This window comes from Carcharhinus amblyrhynchos, chromosome 13 (genome assembly GCF_965287045.1).
Source record: "Carcharhinus amblyrhynchos chromosome 13, sCarAmb.v2.hapA, whole genome shotgun sequence".
In the NCBI taxonomy this organism is placed as follows: Eukaryota; Metazoa; Chordata; class Chondrichthyes; order Carcharhiniformes; family Carcharhinidae; genus Carcharhinus; species Carcharhinus amblyrhynchos.
The window spans coordinates 72,165,783-72,181,449 of record NC_137336.1 but is presented as its reverse complement, the minus strand read 5'-3'; the positions used below and the strand labels follow the sequence as shown (position 1 = coordinate 72,181,449).

Genomic DNA, 15,667 nt, shown 5'->3' with positions numbered 1-15,667 from the left:
AAGATGGTCTCAGCTGCTCCCTGTGATCACAATGGAGAAAATGGGGCCTGTATCGTAAGTAAAAGCGCAGGTTGAATTTATGAAGAAACACTGACTCAGGAGTGGGGAGCCCATGCCAGTGCAGGTCTCATTACCAGCCATGGAGATAGCCACTGATTAAGTTGTGCTCTGACTTAAAGCCGACCTGATGCCTACTCATCCCTTTGATGAGGACACGGATTCCAAAGTGGAGGATGAAGACGCTGGTGCCCCAACTGAAGCAGAGGCCCAGGAGAACCTGCATCAGTGGCTTTACAATATTCTCTTCAAGATCAAAAGTCTCCAATTCAGTTCACACAAACAGATCCAGTTCTGCCTTTGACCATCCCAGACTGATCGTCAAGTAGGGGAAAGGCCTTCATGTAGTTGGGTGTTGGGGGACACGCGGAACTAAGGGGAATTATGAAGGATCCTGGGGATTGTCAGTCAATCTCCCTGTGAGCCTCAAGGAATAGGAATCTGACTAATGAGCAAGCGGTGCCTCACCCAGTAGGAGTTTAAAACCAGCTGTGTCTACCTGGACCAGTGAATGCAGATCTCGGGGCCTTGACTTGTGTGCTGTAGCTGCAGAAGCGGTTTTTATTCACCTTGGAAATAAAAGGTGTAAATGATCGAAGATCGGTCTTGGAGAGATTAACAAACACTCCCAGGACAGGTACAGCACGGGGTTAGATCCAGAGTGAAGCTCCCTCAAAACTGTCCCCATCAAACACTCCCAGGACAGGTACAGCATGGGGTTAGATACAGAGTAAATCTCCCCCTACACTGACCCCATCAAACACTCCCAGGACAGGTACAGCACGGGGTTAGATACAGAGTAAATCTCCCCCTACACTGTCCCCATCAAACACTCCCAGGACAGGTACAGCACAGGGTTAGATACAGAGTAAATCTCCCCCTACACTGACCCCATCAAACACTCCCAGAACAGGTACAGCATGGGGTTAGATACAGAGTAAATCTCCCCCTACACTGTCCCCATCAAACACTCCCAGGACAGGTACAGCATGGGGTTAGATACAGAGTAAATCTCCCCCTACACTGTCCCCATCAAACACTCCCAGGACAGGTACAGCATGGGGTTAGATACAGAGTAAATCTCCCTCTACACTGTCCCCATCAAACACTCCCAGGACAGGTACAGCACGGGGTTAGATACAGAGTAAATCTCCCTCTACACTGTCCCCATCAAACACTCCCAGGACAGGTACATAAGAACATAAGAAATAGGAGCAGGAGTAGGCCATCCAGCCCTTCGAGCCTGCCCCGCCATTCAATAAGATCATGGCTGATCTGTCGTGTCTCAGTTCCACATTCCCGCCCTCTCCCCATAACCCTTAATCCCCTCGCTTATCAAAAACCCATCAACCCGCGTCTTAAAAATATTTAGCGAGGCAGCCTCCACCACCTCAACGGGCAGAGAATTCCAGAGATTCACCACCCTTTGAGTGAAGAAGTTCCTCCTCAACTCCGTTCTGAACCGCTCCCCCTTTATCTTGAGGCTGTGCCCCCTAGCCCTACTATCCTTTCTGAGCGGGAAGAGTCTCTCCACCTCTATCCTATCCATCCCATTCATCATCTTATACGTCTCAATGAGATCTCCCATCATTCTTCTAAACTCTAATGAGTACAAGCCTAGTTTATTCAGTCTCTCCTCATAGTTCAACCCCCTCAACTCCGGTCTCAGCCTAGGTAAAGCACGGTGTTAGACACAGACTAAAGCTCCTTCCACACTGTCCCCATCAAACACTCCTAGGACAGGTACAGCATGGGGTTAGATACAGAGTAAATCTCCCTCTACACTGTCCCCATCAAACACTCCCAGGACAGGTACAGCACGGGGTTAGATACAGAGTAAAGCTCCTCCTACACTGTCCCCATCAAACACTCCCAGGACAGGTACAGCATGGGGTTAGATACAGAGTAAATCTCCCTCTACACTGTCCCCATCAAACACTCCCAGGACAGGTACAGCACGGGGTTAGATACAGAGTAAATCCCCCTCTACACTGTCCCCATCAAACACTCCCAGGACAGGTACAGCACAGGGTTAGACACAGAATATTTATTTTGTGCATGCAAACTTTATCAGCTTAATGGTCAAACAGAATCGAGTGGGTTCTGATTTTACTGGTGTCGTTAAGTTTAACTATTAAGTACCAAAATGATCTGAACCAATGCGTGGTGCGGCGTTTAATCGTGGACATGGAACAAGAAATGACTAAATCTGTCTGTAATGGCGGCACATTTTACAAAGTTTCAGCAGTAAATGGAGGCAGGATATGGTCGAGACACGAGAACGTCTTGTAAAGGAGAAGTGGAGAATAACGCTTTGTCTAAAAAGAGAGGTGAGGGGAGAGAGGGAGTGAAAGACAGAGAGTCAAACAGAGTGAGGGGGATACAGCAGATAGGGACAGAGAGAGAAAGAGACAGAGAGACTCGGATGAATGTGGCTCGTTTCAGGGTGCGGTCTAGTAGATTCTGTACTCAAGGCTGAATGGCCTTCACACACACTGGACACATTCACTGTCCTAGACTCTGCTCACTGCATTTAAAAATAGAATACAGGATAAAAGATATTTCTTACCGAGACACAAAACAGAGATCAAGAGACAGAACAGGCTGAAGCCCCTTTTCACAGCAAAATTAAACATCTCGTTTTAGGTTGAAACGAATCAATTCGGCATGGTCAAAGTCAGGAAGCAGATACAAATGGAACTAAAACCTCAAATGTAAGACATCTGTGGGACATGTGCTAATAGGATGTATGACTCAGAATAGGCTGAGGTCAGCTGAAAATTTGCTGGAATTGTAATTCATAAAATCCCTACGTGCAAAAGAGGCCATTCAGCCCATCAAGGCTAAAACCAACAACACCACCCAAGCCCTATCCCCGTGATTCCACATATTTACTCTGTTAATCCACTGACACCAAGGGGCAATTTAGCATGGCCAATCATCTAACCTTTTGGAGCGTGGGAGGAAACTGGACCATCCAGAGAAACCCACACAGACACGGGGAGAATGTGTGAACTCCATACAGTCATCCAAGCCGGGAATCGAACACGGGTCCCTGGTGCTGTGAGGCAGCAGTGCTAACCACTGTGCCACCGTGTCACCCGGTAATTCCTCCTTCCCCGATTGGCAAACGAACCAGGGCCATGGCAGTGAAAATGTTGAATCCTAACCACTAGACCATCAAGGAAGACACATCCAGAGGGTCAAATTCATGCTGAGAGGACAGGGGTTCAAATCTCATTGCAATTGGTAGAATTTAAATTCAATTAGTTAATCCAGAATATAAAGTAGTCTCAGTAATGAGGACTATCGATTGCTGGAAAATCCAATCTGATTCACTAATGCCCTTTCAGGAAGGAAATCTCACATCCTTACAAAGTCTGGGCTACATGTGACTCCAGATCAACAGTAATCTGATGGTGACTATCTTCTGAAATGGCCAAGTAAGTGATTCAATTCAAGAAGGGATGAGCAATGAACATTGGCATTTTTAGTGTCAATAACCTCTGTAATAAGTCCTTGGAGGCACTTCATCAAAATCCCTTTGTTTACAAACCTGACAACAGCGTATAAAGCAGGGTTCAAAAATTCTTCAGTTTAAGTTATCTGGATGTTTCTGACCTAAGTTATTTGCAGATTTGGTCTTGTTGAAATGAATTTGTAATTCATGAGGGGAAAAGGAGCTGAAAGAATGGGAATAGGGGAGGAATTGCAAGTAACCCTCAGTGAAAGACTTTGTGGCAGGAAGCAGTTAGTCGAATAGTTATCTTAAAAGGAGCAGTAGAGAAGCTATGGGAGTAGACTAGGGAAAACCAGTCTGACAGTCCATAGTCAGGGCAATGGAATCCTTACTGGAAGAAGCTGCTTTGGATGTCTAAGTGTCAGAGTGTGAAACTGATGAGAAATCAAAGTGAATAGATAGGATGCAGGACTGGGCGGAGAAGTGGCAGATGGACTTCAACGCGGATAAATGTGTAGTCGTCCATTTTGGCAGAACCAACGGGATGAACGAGTACACTATCAAGGGCAGAAGTCTGAGTAGTGTTGAGGAGCAGAAGGATCTTGGGGTCCGGGTCCACAGGACTCTTAAATCGGCCTCGCAGGTGGAGGATGTGGTCAAGAAGGCGTATGGTGTACTGGCCTTCATTAATCGAGGGATTGAGTTTAGGAGTCGGGAGGTAATGCTGGAACTTTATAAGACCCTTGTCAGGCCTCATTTAGAGTATTGTGTGCAGTTCTGGTCGCCTCACTATAGGAAAGACGTAGAAGCTATTGAAAGGGTACAGAGGAGATTTACAAGGATGTTGCCTGGACTGGGAGGCATGCCTTATGAAGTTAGGTTGAGGGAGCTGGGACTCTTTTCCCTGGAGAGACGAAGGTTGAGAGGCGACCTGATAGAAGTTTACAAAATGTTGAGAGGAATAGATAGGGTGGACTCTCAGAGGCTATTTCCCCGGGTTGAAATGGTCGCTACGAGAGGACACAGATTTAAGGTGCGGGGAGGGAGGTTCAGAAGTGATGTTAGGGGTAAGTTTTTCACTCAGAGGGTGGTGAGTGAATGGAATCGGCTGCCGTCAGTGGTGGTGGAGGCGAACTCGCTGGGGTCTTTTAAAAGACTCCTGGATGAGTATATGGGGTTTAATGAGATTGAGGGTTATAGATAGGTCTGTAGGTTGGTAGGTGATGATGTGATCGGCGCAACTTGTGGGCCGAAGGGCCTGTTTGTGCTGTAGTGTTCTATGTTCTATGTTCTATGAATTCTGGAGGGTTGTGGCATACATTTGAGTTGCTTGGAGAAGAAATGAATTAATCTTCAGAATTTTGTGAGCTATCTCAGTGCAAAGTAAAAATGTAGATTTGCAGCATGATTATAAAATATACAATGTCAAGTTTGTAGAACTTCCATTATAAATTAAGGTTTGCTTTGCTTCAAAAAAGAGTAATCACGTGGGGTAGTTCTTAAATCCATGCCCCCGGATAATTGACTCCTCTGCTATGGGAAACGGGTCTTTCCTGTCCACTCTGTCTGGGTTCTTCTTAATTTGTTGACTTCAATTAGCCTCTACTGTTATAAGGATAACAATCTGAGCCTATCCAACCCTATCTCATAGCTACAATATTCAAACCCTGGTCACATTTTTGTGGATCTTCTTTGCACTCGCTCCAGAGCAATTATATCCTTCTTGCAATGTGTTGACCATAGCTGTACATAAAACTTCAGCTGTGGCCTAAACAGTGATATTTATAGTTTTCTGTCCTCCCAGGGTAGATACAAAATGGTGTTAAATACACAGTAAAGATCCCTCTACAAATCACACATCAAACACAGGTCAGGTACAGTCAGATACAGAGTACACTTTCTCTACACTCCCAGGACAGGTATGGCACAGGGTGAGATACAGAGGAAAGCTCCCTCTACACTGTCCTCATCAAATACCCCCAGGACAGCTACAGCACGGGATTAGATACAGAGTAAAGCTCCCTCTACACTGTCCCCATCAAACACTCCCAGGACAGGTACAGCACGGGGTTAGATACAGAGTAAATCTCCCTCTACACTGTCCCCATCAAACACTCCCAGGACAGGTACAGCACGGGATTAGACACAAAGTAAAGCTCCCTCTACACTGACCCCATCAAATACTCCCAGGACAGGTACAGCACGGGGTTAGATACAGAGTAAATCTCCCTCTACACTGTCCCCATCAAACACTCCCAGGACAGGTACAGCACCGGGTTAGATACAGAGTAAATCTCCCTCTACACTGTCCCCATCAAACACTCCCAGGACAGGTACAGCATGGGGTTAGATACAGACTAAACTACCCTCTACTCTGGCCCAGTCAAACTCTCCGGCCAGGTACAGCACGGGGTTAGATACAGAGTAAATCTCCCTCTACACTGTCCCCATCAAACACTCCCAGGACAGGTACAGCACGGGGTTAGATACAGAGTAAATCTCCTTCTATACTGTCCCCATCAAACACTCCCAGGACAGGTACAGCACGGGATTAGACACAAAGTAAAGCTCCCTCTACACTGTCCCCATCAAACACTCCCAGGACAGGTACAGCACGGGGTTAGATACAGAGTAAATCTCCCTCTACACTGTCCCCATCAAACACTCCCAGGACAGGTACAGCATGGGGTTAGATACAGACTAAACTACCCTCTACTCTGGCCCAGTCAAACTCTCCGGCCAGGTACAGCACGGGGTTAGATACAGAGTAAATCTCCCTCTACACTGTCCCCATCAAACACTCCCAGGACAAGTACAGCACGGGATTAGATACAGAGTAAATCTCCCTCTACACTGTCCCCATCAAACACTCCCAGGACAGGTACAGCACGGGATTAGATCCAGAGTAAATCTCCCTCTACACTGTCCCCATCGAGCACTCCCAGGACAGGTACAGCATGGGGTTAGATACAGACTAAACTACCCTCTACTCTGGCCCAGTCAAACTCTCCGGACAGGTACAGCACGGGGTTAGATACAGAGTAAAATTTATACAATCTGAAGAGAAAACACAAAAAGGTCCATTTACAGGACCCTCATTTTGGTCAGGAGACACATGACCTCCAGGATTGTTACAGAAATATTGATATTGAAAACTCAAAATGGGAAGTCCACTTTAAACTGAGCCGGACTCAGCAATTTTCAAACTGCAGACAAACTGGAACAAATAGTCTTCATGCAGTCAAGATATCAAATTCCCATTGAAACCAGACTGACCTGGTCAGATGCTAAAGGCCACCTGATTTCAGAATGAACGGTTCAGTAGCACAGTGGTCAGCACTGCTGCTTCACAGCTCCAGGGACCTGGGTTCGATTCCCGGCTTGGGATGCTCTCTGTGTCAAATTTGCACATTCTCCTCATGTCTGCGTGGGTTTCCTCCGGGTGCTCCGGTTTCCTCTCACAGTCCAAATATGTGCGGCTTAGGTTGATTGGCCATGCTAAAATTGTCCCTTATGGTCCTGAGATGTGTATGTTAGAGGGATTAGTGGGTAAATATGTTGGGATATGGGGGTAGGGCCTGGGTGGGATGGCCTGAATGGCCTCTTGCTGTACTATAGGATTTCTATGATTCCAAGGCTCAGCCCTGACACATCACATCCTGGACCACCCCAATCTCCAGTCCCCTTGCCCCAGCAGTGGAGATTTCCCCCACCCTCCCGCAGGCAGACCCCCCACCACCACTCCCCCTCCCATGGCTGACCCCCCAGCAGACTCCGCACCCCCTTAGCTGACTACCCCACCCAAGCCCACCCCAATCACTGACCACTCTCCAGCCCCCAATGATCCCTTTGTAGAGTGGCAGTGGGACCCCCCACCCCCCCACGATAACTCCCTCGGCCCCATCCCCAATAGGCTCTGTCCACCTGGCACTGCATGCCCGATGGGCAGTGCCAAATGCCCCCAGGAATGTGCACTTTCTGCCTTGGGCAGTGCCAGGGGCCACAGGCTGCACGGCCAGGGTGATCATGCCTAGGGAGCACCACCCTCACAATAGTGCAACCCCCAGGGGGGACTCGATTATCCCCCCTTCACTCCAGCAGATTCAGGCCGTTAACTCCCAGTGAGCTAGTCTGAACCCCACTGCAGTGAAATACTCCTGGTGGGGTGGGAGATGATCGCGGGCGAAGAAGATTCAGTCCCGGGCCCACTAATTGCATTTAAATCGTAAAATACTGCTCGCCCTTTCTCCCGGCCAATTTCCAGTGAAGTGCAGATGCTGCCGGAAATACGGGCCTGGGAGATGCAAGTGCGGTACGAATGCTCACAGGAATCCTGCAAATTGGCCAACGCCTGATTCTCCTGGCCTGCTGTGCATAAAGATTAGTGGAGCAGAAAGGGAGAATCAAACCCACTGAGTTTATCGGGGGCTGGCAGTTTCGTAGAGATTGTTTCCTTGTTTCAGGAACCTTTTCCAGAGTAGTATCCCGGGATTCTGGAAGATCCTGCTGTTCAGCATGAGGGTCCCCTTTCTGACGTTCCCCGGGTGGCTGGTGCCACAGATGCTGCATCCTCCCTTGGGCTAATCAACTTTGACTCTGAAATACTCGGCCTGGGCAAACCCTCTGGGGCCAATGTGGACGGTTCCATCATTTGTGGGACTTCCCACCTCTGATGCAGTGCTGTGACTAACAGATCCGCATGTCCTCCCCAAACCAATTCATCCCTGGTCTGTATGTTGAAGTGGAAATTTTCCTGCTTCTTGACTGTGATAGAGAGTCTCAACAAAATTCATTCCGACCAAATAACTAGTCTTTATTTACGAAAGACTGCATGCAGTATTGGCAGTAACTTGAGTTTGGAGAGCAGTTGTTACCACTTGCTAATTCATCCTCAAGCCCGTACTTATATAAAGAATCGGTTCAGTATTTATACATAATCATTATCAGTTTGCTTGACCAGAGCTTATTCAGGAATTTGATCGATAAGCAATGTCATCAATAATGGGACAACTTGCTGACCTCCTAAAACTCCTTGCTGACCTCCTAGAACTCTTTGTCTCATCATTCATAACTTTATCTTGTCCTTTTGATAGAACAAAAGAAGGCCGGTGACTTCATCATCTCTGACCTTATCTTGTCTCACTCATACAGCCCTAGATCATGCAGAGTCAGCCTTATCAGGTCTTACAGAGATTAGGCACAGCTTGACCTTCTCTGGTCTTATTCATGTCTTAAATTATGTGGAGTCAGCCTTATCAAGTCTTACAGGGTCTGACATTTTGGAATAGCTTGATCAGCTTTCCTTATTTTGTACCAAATACTTGGCCAGTTTTCCCATAATGCCACTACTTGATTCGTACAACTTCACATTCCCTCCTTTTGTCATGTCATGGCAACTAGTTAAATAGGGAAATCCATGACTCGATTAAAAATGCATTTACACAAGCAACCAAGCAATCCTATCCCCAGTAGCAAAATGAAGGCCTTAAAGATCCAATCAAATAATCCGTGACCCAGCCATCCTAACCAACCCGGTGGGTAGTAGTCACGAAATTCACGACCAACTTTTTGAATTTGATCAGCCTGTCCCTTAATATGGTCGGCCAGTTTGGTAATATTTTCAGAGACATCTGGGATATAAGTACAGCATTGCTGACCCACAATGGTGCACGTTCCTCCCTGTGAGGCTAACAGATAATCCAAAGCTAATCACTTTCTTACTCAACAACTCTGACCAGTATGTACGGCTATCTAATTTTAGAATTACTTCCTCCCAGCCTGGCTTCCTGTCTTCGCCTAGTGTCTATCATCTGCTTTACCCCATCTAATGACCGGACTGCTCTCCAATACTGACTGGATAGTGAGACCCTGCCAGATCTGAGTGCAGCCTCCCCTAGCCCACCAACTATCTACCTCACTGTTAGCAGTCCAGTAGGGAGTAAAGGGGAGGTGGTGACTGGGCTGTTGGATTCTGATCTGTCTCTCCTGTCCCACCATCACCACCAAAACCCCCCTTCCTCCAAGATCATCTCCAATCTCTCAGAGCCACCCCTCACTCCTGTTGCTGAAGGAAGATGGAGTTCGGGAAATGGTTAATCTGCTGTTCGCTGGCTCTCTCCATATCAGTCTGTGAGTTTTATTCAGTGTTTGTGATTCTCTCTCTCTCTCTCAGTTCTGTTTTGCTTCCTCATTTGGGATTTTAATGTCCAAATTCTCCTTAGAACACTCTGAAATCCTCGGAGAGGATGTGGAAAATTTACTGTAACAGGTCGAGGAAATCAGGGGCTTCAGTCAATGCAGAGAGACTGGGAGAAACTGGGATTGTTCTCCTTAGAGCACAGAAGGTTAAGGGAAGATTGAATTGAGGCGTTCAAAATCAGGAAGTGTTTGGATGGAGTGAATGAGGAGAAAGTGTTTCCAGTGACAGGAGGGTCAGTAAACACAAAGAGACACAGATTGAAGAGAATCAGTAAAAGGAGCAGAGAGGAGGGTGAGGAGGAATGTTTTTACACAGCAAGTTCCTGTGATCTGGAAGGTGCTGCCTGAAAGGCAGTGGAAGCAGATTCAATAACAACTTTCAAATGGGGAATTGGAGAAAAACTGTGAAGGGGGTAAATTTGACGGGAGATGGAAGAAAGAGAAGGGAATGAGATTAATAAGATCACTGTCATAGAACTAGCATGGGCACGATGGGTTGAATGGCCTCTTCCTGAACTGTGTTGTGCTCTGAATTGAAATATCCTCCAGGCACTGAGCTGGTCTCGTTCTGCACTCACTGACTGTCTGCTCTTGTTAAACTTCAGTTCAGAATCAGGCTGCCCGCCTCCCTGTGAATGGATCCCTGGGTCAGTCAGTCTATCTGTCTCCGGAGAATCCATATGGATCGAAGATTGAAGAGGTTATCTGGAGGCAATCTTCACTCAGTCTCAGAATAGCAAGATACATGAAGGGCCATGTTGAATATTTTGGTGCTGAGGATTACAAGAAACGGATAAAACTTCATCCTGGGAACTTCAGCCTGCAAATCAGTGACTTACAGAGAGCGGACACCGGGGATTATGAGGTGATTGTAACAGGAAATTCAGGAAAGGAAACTCCAGAGAGGTTCAAACTGGATGTGTACGGTAAGTGAGATTCTATTGGATGGACTGAGCTTCACTGCTCACTGAAAGATAGGAATAAGAGGAGGACATTCACCTCCTTGAGCCTGTTCCACCATTCAATAAGATCCTGTTGGATCAGCTACATCAACTCCATCATCTCCTCCCTCCACTCCCCATGTCCTTCCCTCTGTTTCCCATTCATCCCTTCCCCACCCCTTCCCTCTCTTCCCATTCCCCCTCTCCATCTTCCTCCCTCCCTTCCCACCTCCCTTCTTCTCCTTCCCCTCTGTACCCCACTCCCCATCCCCTCCCTCCGCAACCCTCTCCATTCCCTTTCCACATGCCTTCCCCTTCCCTCAACTTCCCTCCATTCCCTCCCTTTCTCCTCTGCCTCCCCTCCCCGCACTCTTCCCTCCTCTCTCTCCCCCTCTCCTCTCTGTCTTATTCTCCTTCTGTTCCTTCAACACTTGAACTCTCCATTCTCTCCCTCCCCTCCCCCTCCTGCCCTTTCCCTCCCCTCCCCTCCTCCCCCCCTTCACTCTCTTCTCTCTCACTCCGTACAGCCCCTCAGCCACATACAGAAACCAGCTTCTGGGGGTGCGCTGCCATAACTTGTTGTGACTCCTGTCTCTCTCACAGAGTTTTGAGGAGGGACAGAGGGACCTGCCCATGAGCTGGATGGATGAGGAGAAGGAGGAAACAAACTTCGGAGGAGGAGAAGGAGGGAGAGAAGTGTTTTCCAACAGCCGCTGAAAGTGTTCCGGGATATTTTCAAGGAGCAGTCTACACCCATCAGCAAAATACGGAATGCCCAGACATGCACAGCAAGATCCCAACAGCAGACAACAGGGGGAATGACAGGAAGGTGGAACAAAACGTCTGGTTGGGTATTCCAAGAGGGACCATCCCATATTGAGGAAGAAAAATTGTGGGCGGGATTTTCCGACCTCGCTTGCCCCAAAACCGGAAATTGCCACCCACGGTCAATGGACCTTTGCCCCTCCCCCGCTCCGATTCCTGAGGCGGGCGGGATGGGAAAATTCCCCTCTTGTGTTTTCCTGGTGGGATGCTCACTGGAATCTCCACACAGACTGAATTTTAGAGCTCTCAGAGATCTGGGATATAGAGGGGACTCTGGGTCACTCGCCATGTTCAATCTGAGCCTTTCTTTCAAATGTAGGAGTTATATAATTCTTGAAGTGATTTTTTTTTGCTGAAACTGCAACCCGTGGTCACTGTCACTCCCAGACTCGATTATTCCAAAGCTCACCCGACTGCACCTTCTGTAAACTACAGCTCGTTCAAAACTGATGTCACCATGTTCTGAGCTCACACTGACTCCCATTCACCCATCACCCCCTGTGCTCACTCACCTACATTATCTCCTTGTCCAATATTACACCTCATTCAACCTCCTGTACAAATCCCAGCATGACTTTGTCCCTCCCTCTGGAACCTCCTCCAGCCCTCCCTATCTCTGTAACCCCTCCTGGGATGTCTTTGTCCGTTGACCAGTTGAAGTGTGACACAGTTCCTGTTTCCCAGTGAGATGCCAGCTCATGCTGCTCTTAAACCCCACCTGATGCCTCAAAGGTTCTCAAAGCTTGTTCAGATAAGCAAAGGAAAGCCACCGAATTCCCACTGAATATCCGATACCTTTCGTCAATTCTCCCTCTGCCATTACATTAGGGCAAGCATTTTCCAGCATCTGCCAATCAGTGGATTGCAATTAAACTCTGACTGACCTTGGAACTTACCTGTTTGCCCCACTTCCCTCCTCCAACTTCTGCATCATCCCTTTAATTATTGAATACAGATCCCCCATGACACTGCTCAAAGAACAACACAGCATGGGAAACAGGCCCTTCGGCCCAACGAGCCCGTGCCGCCATTTTAACATTGTGAGTTCCCTCTTCCACTCATGACCTTTGTCTACGCTTATGGCTCTCCACATCGGAAACCAGATTGCTCCTTGTTAGTGTTGTGGTGAACATTAGGAATGATGTAGCTAATCTGTTGTTTCCTTATTCATATCCTTCAAGACGTAGCTTAATTTTGATGTGGATAAATGGGAAAGCAAGATTAAGAAACTGGTGAATAACCCAAATATAAATGAAAGTCAAGCCTGTCTGGATTAATGGAAGTTACAAGGTAATCGAAGTTTACATTATCCTGTTGGTGAGTATACTGTGAAAACTTAAACAAGAGTCTCAGAGATATACAGTACAGAAACAGGCCCTTCGGCCCAATTCGGCCATACTGACCAGGTTTCCTTAACTAAAACTAGTCCCATCTGCCTGTGTTCGGCCCATACCCTCGAAACTTTTCCTATCCACGTAGCTGCCCAAACGTATTTTAAATGTCCTTCCTCTGGCAGCTCATTCCATACACACACCACCCTGTGTGTGGAAAAGATACCACTCAGGCCCTGTTTAAATCTTTCCCCTCTCACCTGAGGCCTTTGCCCTCTAGTTTTGGACTGCCCTACTCTGGGGAAAAGATCTTGGCTATTTACCTTATCAATGCCCCTCATGATTTTATAACCCTCTATAAGGTTACCCCCTCATCCTCCTACACTCCAGGGAGAGAAAGTCCCAGCCTATCCAACCTCTCCTAATAATTCAAACCTTCCATTCCTGGTAACATCCTTGTAAATCTTTTTCACACTCTTTCCAGTTTAATAACATCCTTCCTCGAGCAAGGCAACTAAAATTGTACCCCGTACTCCAAATGTGGCCTTACCAATGTCTTGTGTAGTTGTTACATAAAGTCTCAACTCCTGGACTCAGTGTTCTGACCAATGAAGAGAAGTGTGCCAAACAGCTTCTGTGACGTCACTTTCAAGGAACGATGTACCTACACCTCTAGGTCTCTCTGTTCAACAACACTCCCCAGGCCCTTCCATTAACTGTGTAAGTCCTGTCCTGGTTTGTCTTATCAAAATGCAACAGCTTGCATTTATCTGAATTAAACTCCATCTACCATTCCTTGGCCCACTGGCCCAAATGATAAAGATGCCATCGTAATCTTAGATAACTAGTGCCGTGATGTTTTCCCAAATCAAAAACACAACTCCACCGCTTTACTTGCCTCCCCTTCTAGCCTTCCTATAGCATTTGTACCCCAGAACATTGAGCTGCCAGTCCTGTCTCTCCCTCAGCCATGTTTTTATAATCACTATGATATTCCAGTTCCATGTCCCCATCTGGGCCCTGAGTTCATCTGCCTTACCTGTCAGAACTCTTATATCAAAATAATTGTAGTTAATTCATCAATCTTCCCTTGTTTCCCACAATGTTCCTGCTTGCCTTGTCTATTTAACTTGCCCTCTGTATGAGCCTCAGTGTCCCATCTTCGTCTCACTACTCTTTAGTGTTCCACCACCCTGCCAGACTAGTTTAAACCCTCACAAAAAGATGTAGCAAATCTTCCCATCAGTATATCGGTCCCTCTCTAGTTCAGGTGCAACCCATTCCCCGACCCCAAAACAGTTCCCAATGCTCCAAACATCTGAATCACTGCCCCCTGCACCAGCTGCTCAACCACTTATTCATCTGCTCCATCCTCCTAATCCTATTCTCATTAGCACATGGCATTGTGAGTAATCCAGGAATTACTACGCCTGAGGTCCTCCTGCGTATGGAGTTATAAAATCTACAATGTCAAGTTTGTAGGATTCCATTTTTTAAGTCGTTTCTTAATAAAATAAATTTTGTTTTTGTTTCAAAAAAGTGAAACCTTTGAACTAATTTTGAAATCTACATACCTTGGAACATAACCTCACCCTACCCAATCCCTCCTCATAGCTGAAATTTTCCACCCCTGGCCACATTCTTGTAAATCTCTACAATCTCTCCAGAACAATTATGGACTCCCTGTAATGTGATGGCCAGACTGTACATAAAACTCCAGCTCTGACCTATCTAGTGTTATCTACAGTTCCAGCATTACATCCCTGCCTTCCCAGTACAAGTACAGCTCTGAGTAAATCTTCCTCTACATTGTCCCGATCCAACACTCCCAGGACAGGTACAGCACGGGGGTAGATACAGAGTAAGTCTCCCGCTACACTGTCCACATCAAACACTCCCAGGACAGGTACAGCACGGGGGTAGATACAGAGTAAGTCTCCCGCTACACTGTCCACATCAAACACTCCCAGGACAGGTACAGCACGGGGTTCGATACAGAGTAAGTCTCCCTCTACACTGTCCCCATCAAACACTCCCAGGACAGGTACAGCACGGGGTTAGATACAGAGTAAATCTCCCCCTACACTGTCCCCATCAAACGCTCCCAGGACAGGTACAGCACGGGGTGAAATACAGAGTAAAGTTCCCTCTACACTGTCTCCATCAAACACTCCCAGGACAGGTACAGCACGGGGTTAGATACAGAGTAAATCTCCCTCTACACTGACCCCATCAAACACTCCCAGGACAGGTACAGCATGGGGTTAAATACAGAATAAATCCCCCCCTACACTGTCCCCATCAAACACTCCCAGGACAGGTACAGCACAGGGTTAGATACAGAGTAAATCTCCCTCTACACTGTCCCCATCAAACACTCCCAGGACAGGTACAGCACGGGGTTAGATACAGAGTAAATCTCCCTCTACACTGTCCCCATCAAACACTCCCAGGACAGTTACAGCACGGGGTTAGATCCAGAGTAAAGCTCCCTCTACACTGTCCCCATCAAACACTCCCAGGACAGGTACAGAACGGGGTTAGATACAGAGTAAATCACCCTCTACACTGTCCCCATCAAACACTCTCAGGACAGGTACAGCACGGGGTTAGATACAGAGTAAAGCTCCCTCTACACTGTCCCCATCAAACACTCCCAGGACAGGTACAGCACGGAGTTAGATACAGAGTAAATCTCCCTCTACACTATCCCCATCAAACTCTTCCGGGACAGGTACAGCACAGAGGAAGATAAAGATTAAATCTTCCTCTACACTGTCCCCATCAAACACTCCCAAGATGGATACAGCCCAGCATTAGATAGAGAGTAAAGGTCCCTCTGCACTGGTTTCATC

General features: G+C 47.2%; 2 protein-coding genes across 2 annotated transcripts in view; one reads left to right on the top strand and one right to left on the bottom strand.

Annotated features, from left to right (window-relative positions):
• The window catches only part of LOC145351315 (uncharacterized), a 39,578-nt gene extending 31,492 nt beyond the window's left edge, over window positions 1-8,086 (bottom strand). Inside the window, exons 1-3 of the mRNA XM_080200937.1 lie at window positions 7,931-8,086; window positions 7,673-7,811; window positions 135-303 (exon numbers count right to left, since the gene is read on the bottom strand). Coding sequence (XP_080057063.1) covers window positions 135-303; window positions 7,673-7,811; window positions 7,931-8,086 — 464 coding nt within the window. The remainder of the gene's footprint in view (window positions 1-134; window positions 304-7,672; window positions 7,812-7,930) is intronic.
• Window positions 8,087-9,591: 1,505 nt separating this feature from the next.
• The window catches only part of LOC145351313 (SLAM family member 6-like), a 58,432-nt gene continuing 52,356 nt past the window's right edge, over window positions 9,592-15,667 (top strand). Inside the window, exons 1-3 of the mRNA XM_080200936.1 lie at window positions 9,592-9,646; window positions 10,321-10,641; window positions 11,397-11,507. Of these exons, the coding sequence (XP_080057062.1) occupies window positions 9,592-9,646; window positions 10,321-10,641; window positions 11,397-11,507 (487 nt within the window). The remainder of the gene's footprint in view (window positions 9,647-10,320; window positions 10,642-11,396; window positions 11,508-15,667) is intronic.